The sequence below is a fragment of the Salarias fasciatus genome, chromosome 19 (genome assembly GCF_902148845.1).
Source record: "Salarias fasciatus chromosome 19, fSalaFa1.1, whole genome shotgun sequence".
Lineage (NCBI taxonomy): Eukaryota > Metazoa > Chordata > Actinopteri > Blenniiformes > Blenniidae > Salarias > Salarias fasciatus.
In genome coordinates this window covers 6,870,467-6,876,466 of record NC_043763.1, presented here as the reverse complement: position 1 = coordinate 6,876,466, position 6,000 = coordinate 6,870,467, and the positions used below count along the sequence as shown (strand labels likewise).

Below are 6,000 nucleotides of genomic sequence, written 5' to 3'. Positions count from 1 at the left end.
CATGTTTTGATCGCCTGACGCACGGTCAAAACAAACGTGTGTGTTGTCACGAGAATAGGGAGATGTGTTTTCAGCCCCAGACTTGACTGTCTAGTAGGTGTGCGATGCGTGTTGTGAAATCGGCCCGCGAAGTCTTGTGAAACGCGGCGAAATAAAAAACACACGCCGCGCGTAATGGCTCGCGACTCCAGTCCGCATTTTCCACGCGAGGCGCGCCGGAGCCCTGGAGGTGGATAAGCTGGTAGAGCCCGCTCTCTCTCATGCCATGCTGGGCCACAAGGGCTCCGGGAGACGCTGCTACATATTACTGAGAACCGGGATGGAGGAGAGGCGGAGGGGGGAAGAGAAAAGTTTCGCTTAAACCTGGCAGAGAAACTTTCAACATGAAGCCTCGTTGACGCGCCATTCCGGCTCCACTACAGCGACAGAACACAGCTTTGCTTTTTTTCCCACTGAATTTATCCTTCACCTCACAGCTTGTGTGTGTGTGTGTGTGTGCGCGCGTGTTTTTTTTTTTCCTCCTCTCGTGTTATTTTCTGCGCGCAAGGCTGGTCGGGGCTTTGCTGTCACTGCGCGCTGAGATGTTGGAGTGACCATGGCTGCGCAAGTGGCATCGGCTCCGACCAGAACCAACAGCAAAAACAAGAAATTGCCCAGCGGTTTGGGTCCGGAGCTCAATTCGGGGAAATCCGGAGGAGGAGGAGGAGGAGGGACCGTACAGCGAGGTGGACCGATGCTGGGTGCCGGAGATGGGACTCTGAATAATGCAGACCATCACCGCCGAAGCGAGCTCAGCATGGTCCATTCAACTTCCACGACTCACAACGCTCCGGACGGACACGACAAGGCTGGGAATAACCTCGCGTCCGCCTCGGCGTCGACTAATTCAACCACTTCCTCGATGGAGACGGGTTTGATCGCGAACCACAAGCTGAAATGTGTGGGGAGCGGAGATCCCCCTCAGTCTCAGCCGCCGTCGCAGCAGCAGCAGCAGCAGCAGCCGCAGCAATTCGGCCAGTTTGCGCCACATCAGCAGCGACAGATCCAAAGTAACAGCACCGCCAATAACAACGGCCAGATGCCCCGGGGGGACAGAAGTATGGACCACCAGCACCACGGCGGGAAGGAGAACCTGTTGGGGGGACAGGAGGAGCCGCAGCAGCAGCAGCACATGCCGGGGAAAGGTGAGGGGGAGCTCACCTGTAAACCCTCGGAGAGGATGATGAGCGCCAGGTACGATCACGCCAACTTGGGGCCACCGAACAACTCCGAGTTCAATAACAACTATTACACTCCGAGGCCCTGCTATGAGCAACATGGCGGGCAGCAGCAACAAAGCAGTGGGATGGGGATAACGCACTCCACGGCGCATAACAGCATGGAGAACTCCCACGAAGCCGGGTACCACAACAGCCAGTACGGCCAGTACCCCGCGTACCGGGCGGGCTACGGCGGCGGGGCCTACGGGATGATGGGCCCCTCCGGGTGCAGGCAGCCGGGGAGCATGATGATGGGCAGCAACTCCTCAACAAGTCACGGCAAGTCGCCCCTGGGATCTGCCTCGGGGGGGTTTCAAAGGTTCCCGGGACAAAGCCAGCAGCAGCAGCAGCAGCCGCAGCAGCAGCAGCAGCAGCAGCATCCATCAGGGGCCACGCCGACCCTCAACCAGCTGCTCACGTCCCCCAGCCCCATGATGCGGGGCTACGGCGGGGCCTATCAAGACTACAGCGGCCCCTCGGCTCAGCAGCAAGGCGGGATGGGCCTGGGGAAGGACGTGGGGCCCCAGTATGGAGCTCACTGGGGAGGGCAGCAGAGGAACCATCCGCATTCAATGAACCCTGCGGGCAACGGAGGGCAGGGCCTCGGCAGGACGCAGGTGAGTTTGGAAACTTCATGTGTGCGTCAGTCAACTTGATCCTCTCCGCGCTGCAGTGCGCCGGGTGTGCAGGAGAAATACAGACAAGTTGCAATGCAGGGGGAAGAGAAAAATCTAAACTAAAAAACAAAACAAAACAATCATACTATTTCTGTGCATAATTCTAACTTGTGATCGGAGGAAAATAATTATAGAAAACCCCAAAACAATTATAATCAGCGCGTTTTTAATCGCCAGACATTAATTGATTAACTCTAAATTTAAACACTTGAGTATATAATGATGCGTTTTTCCGTGTGGAGTTGGGACTAAAGTGAGCGGGGATCTGCGGTTCACCTCTCTGCCGACGTGGTGTCAGACACGTTGCGAAACGCCCTGCTGTGGAGGACGCGATGTTTTCCAGGCGCGCGCCAAACAAAGTCGAATATGAGGACAAGACGCGCACAATAACACGGCGACCTGTATAAGGCTTGTTCTAATTTCATTTATCGTTGTCTGTGTCGATTGGAGCTCGGGGAAACGGGCACCGCCGAGCGGGAGAAGGAGCGCCCGTCCCCGCGTCGGTGCGCTCCGGAGCGCGTGTGTGCGCCGCGGTGACTCGCGTGCGGCTCTGCTCGGAATTTGAATAGTGGAGGTAAAAACTGGCTTAAAGCTCCGAGCTCACAGTTGACACCCAGTCTGCCATCTGATTGGCTCCCTGTGGCCCCGCTGGGCAGACTGAATAAAAAACACACACACACACACATACACACATAACACGGAAGAGTCTTGCAGGGCTGTTTGACCATGATGCTGCATTCACGTCTCCTGGGAATACTCCAGCACTAAAGGCCTTCCGTCATAGCGCTTGAACTTTAATGAAGGTTGGCAGGTTCCTGATATTTATCCTCCTGTTTTTATCTTTGTCTTCATTGCAATGCATATAAAGTAATACACAAAATAGTTACTCTATGTATGTTAATGTACAATTATAAATATATCTTGTGTTTCCAGAAAGATCCTTATTCACATCCACATTTCCCACAGTAACCCCCGGCGCTGTCTTCCTCCGGTGGGCTCTGCTGCAGCTGGGGTTCAGTGGCTTCCTGAAGGGCCCACACTTTTGCGTGAAAATAATTACTCAACTACTCCTCCGTGTGTGTCGACAAATACACATCATCCACACCCTGTCCTGCAACGTTCCCACAGACCTCGTGCAAGGAAGGAGGCGTCGGCCCAGACCAAAACATTTTCCAGTGTTTTGTGAGGAAGAGCCTTTATTCTGCGGCTGTTTTTGATGCACTAAATTATGCGCGCTGCTGGATGGCACATCTGGACGACTGGAGGGCAAGGTGGCTGGGCGCAGATTCTCCCGTCCGCCTGTCGAAAAGACAAAAAAGAAGTTCAATTGCCTACATTGTTTCAATCAAAGGGAATTTGTGTCGGATGTGGAGGAAATGAGGCGAGTGTTTTCGGCGTGGGAGGGTTTGCCGTAGTATCGATTGTAGCTAATTATGCACTGATAAAATGAGGAATACAGCAATGTAACTTCTGAGCACAATGGTTATTTGTGCGACTCCGACCACTCAAACACAAAGTTGTGACGGTTTATCCTACTTTATACATATCAGGTTTTTCACAGCTCGTAATTCCAACAATCTGTGCCACTGAACAAGTCTCACGTTTAACATTTAACGCCGTACTTTTCCCCCCATTTTGCAGTTTTCCACTTTAGGAGCAAGTGCATGTGCTTCTTTGTAATTTTCTTGACTCTACCAACATTTCAGCAGCGGTATATTCACGCTACAAAAGCCCAATGTTTAATTCATATGTGGAGCGGCGGCGGTGGCGGCGGCGGCGGCGGCAGCAGCGCTCTCCTCTCCTCTCCTGTGCACTGACAGGCTGTGTGAAAGAGGCGAGCGGTGTAGTGCATAATACTGCCTCCAAATTGGCCCCGTGATATGACTGCGCTTCACTTCAGAGTGCGTTTGGTCGAAGCGCGCCTCTGTCACCTGTTGGCACAGTTTCCCCTCTTTCAAATTCAATTTCCCTCCCCACTGCCTCTCTTCAGGAGCAAGCTGCGAACGAAACGAGTGCACCTCATTTACACTGCCTGCACCCCCCCTTTCCCCCTCCAGAACCCCCCCGTTCCCCCCCAACACTCACTTTCCTGGCCACTCACAAGAATGAAGACAGAGCCCCACTGCTGCTTGTTGTGTATTCGTGTGTGTGTGTGTGTGTGTGTGTGTGTGTGTGTGTGTTCTCCTCAGAGATGCATGAGATGAGGCGTGTATTGAACCTGCTCTCCCATAAAAAAAGACATTGTCCCACTTTTTTTTCAAATCACCCCGCTCCGCGTGTGTGTGTGTGATCGAAGCGAAAAACTGAGATGTTTCTCTTTATGACCTTCCGTCTGGATGTTCGCCTGCGCGTACATCCCAGCGTCTCTCCTCCCTCCCTCCGCCGCCACACGTGCAATGTTAATGACTTATTTAAGTTTACATCATAAATGAAACATTTTCTGTCTGGTTCTATATGTAGCGAGCAGCCGTCTGTTATCCGCTAATCAGAACACACACGCCAAACAATGAAAGTAATTAGTTGATAATAATGAGGGCCTCGTACGTCGGCAATAGAGGGTTGTTGCTCGGATAATTGCAGCAGCAACTCTTTTAAAATCCGACTTATTAAAACAAAAATGAATGGATACGGCTTCCATTAATTTATCACCATTGTGCTCGGTGCTTTGTCTTTTTTTCGTGTCTGTGTGTTTTGGTCTTCTTTTGCTTGTTGATGCCGTTTTATTTTATTTATTTGTGTGTGTGTGTGTTTTTTTTTTAAGGGATGGAATGAAAAGCTGGGTGCTTCTCCATTTCAAAGACGAGGCCCAGTCCCATCCTTGGTAATGTGCTTTACCTTGAAATGATCCCTTTGCTCGCACTGCTCTCCAGTGCATACTGTTTACATTTCTCTCTTATGAATTATTAGTGTGATACGAACAAAGACTTTATAATGGGAGCAATGCATCAATGTCACTTTGTATTATGCGGCTATCTCAGGGAGCCTCGCGCATAGTGATGGGCCCGACTGTGGCTGCTGGAATTTAATTTATGGTACACGTTCTGCATCAGACGGACAGCCCATGGGGTCTGGTCAGGAAATGGACTCGCAGGTGTGTGTGTGTGTGTGTGTGTGTGTGCGTAGTGTGTGTTGGGGGCTCTTCATTTTCTTCCTGGGTGTGCTTGGAGATCCTCTGTGTGTGTGTGTGTGTGTCCTTGAGTGTGTGTTGGCGGAGCTAAAGCCCTTCAGTCAGCACTAAGCAGTCCAAGCACAGCCCCGCCCCTCTCCCCCCTCGCCACCCCCTGCTCTCTGCCGCCCCCCCCCCCGTCCCCCCTCCTGTCAGCCGTTTGTTTATGTTGTTTTGTTTACATCTCTGTCTTGGCCAGGCAGCGCGCCGCTGATTAGCAACACCAGAGTGAAAATTTTAATTTGCTCTGTTGCGTCCGATAAGGGGCCCGCGCAGCGTTTTTCATCTTCCCGGGATGAAACGCCGAGCCTGCTTAGGTAATTGGCAGACTGGGGTTATCCCTGGTCTGCATGTGGTTTCCGCGAAACGCCAATTAATTCTGATTTTGAAAAATATTAAGATTTTTGTTTAAAGAAAGAAGGAAAAAAAAAAAGAAGAAGAAGAAGGAGCTGTCCAGTTGCATCACCGGACATCAGCGTGCGCATTATTAGCCGTCTAATAAAATAATAGTTTTTCTTTTCTTTTCCTTTTTTTTTCCCCCCGCCTGGCCTCGCGATGCATTCACTGCCTGCTCTCTGAAGTCAAAGGTTGGTGTGTAAACGCCCTGAAGAGAGGATTTAATTGCAGTGAGCGGGTGTTGATTTTGTGTCAGCTGTTTCTCAGCTCTGTCTTATCCCAACTGCCGCCGTCATGGGGGAAGCAGGAAAATCAAAACCAAAGCATTTTTTTTTTAAGGGGGGGGGGTAGAAAGTTAATTGTACATATGGGGGAATTTGGCTTCTCCTCGTGGACGAGATAATCCAAGGTTTTTTGGATTTGATCTTTCATTTCTGTTTTTTGTGCAGGATTTAACGCGGGCCTGGTGTGGGTTAGGCACTGCTAAGCAGGGTTGCTCTTT

The 6,000-nt window shown here is 51.2% G+C and overlaps 1 protein-coding gene across 1 annotated transcript in view; it reads left to right on the top strand.

Moving 5' to 3' along the window:
• Positions 1 to 224: 224 nt before the first annotated feature.
• The window catches only part of arid1b (AT-rich interactive domain 1B), a 203,333-nt gene continuing 197,557 nt past the window's right edge, over positions 225 to 6,000 (top strand). Inside the window, 1 exon segment of the mRNA XM_030117633.1 lies at positions 225 to 1,876. Within this exon segment, the coding sequence (XP_029973493.1) occupies positions 596 to 1,876 (1,281 nt within the window). The 5' untranslated portion in view covers positions 225 to 595.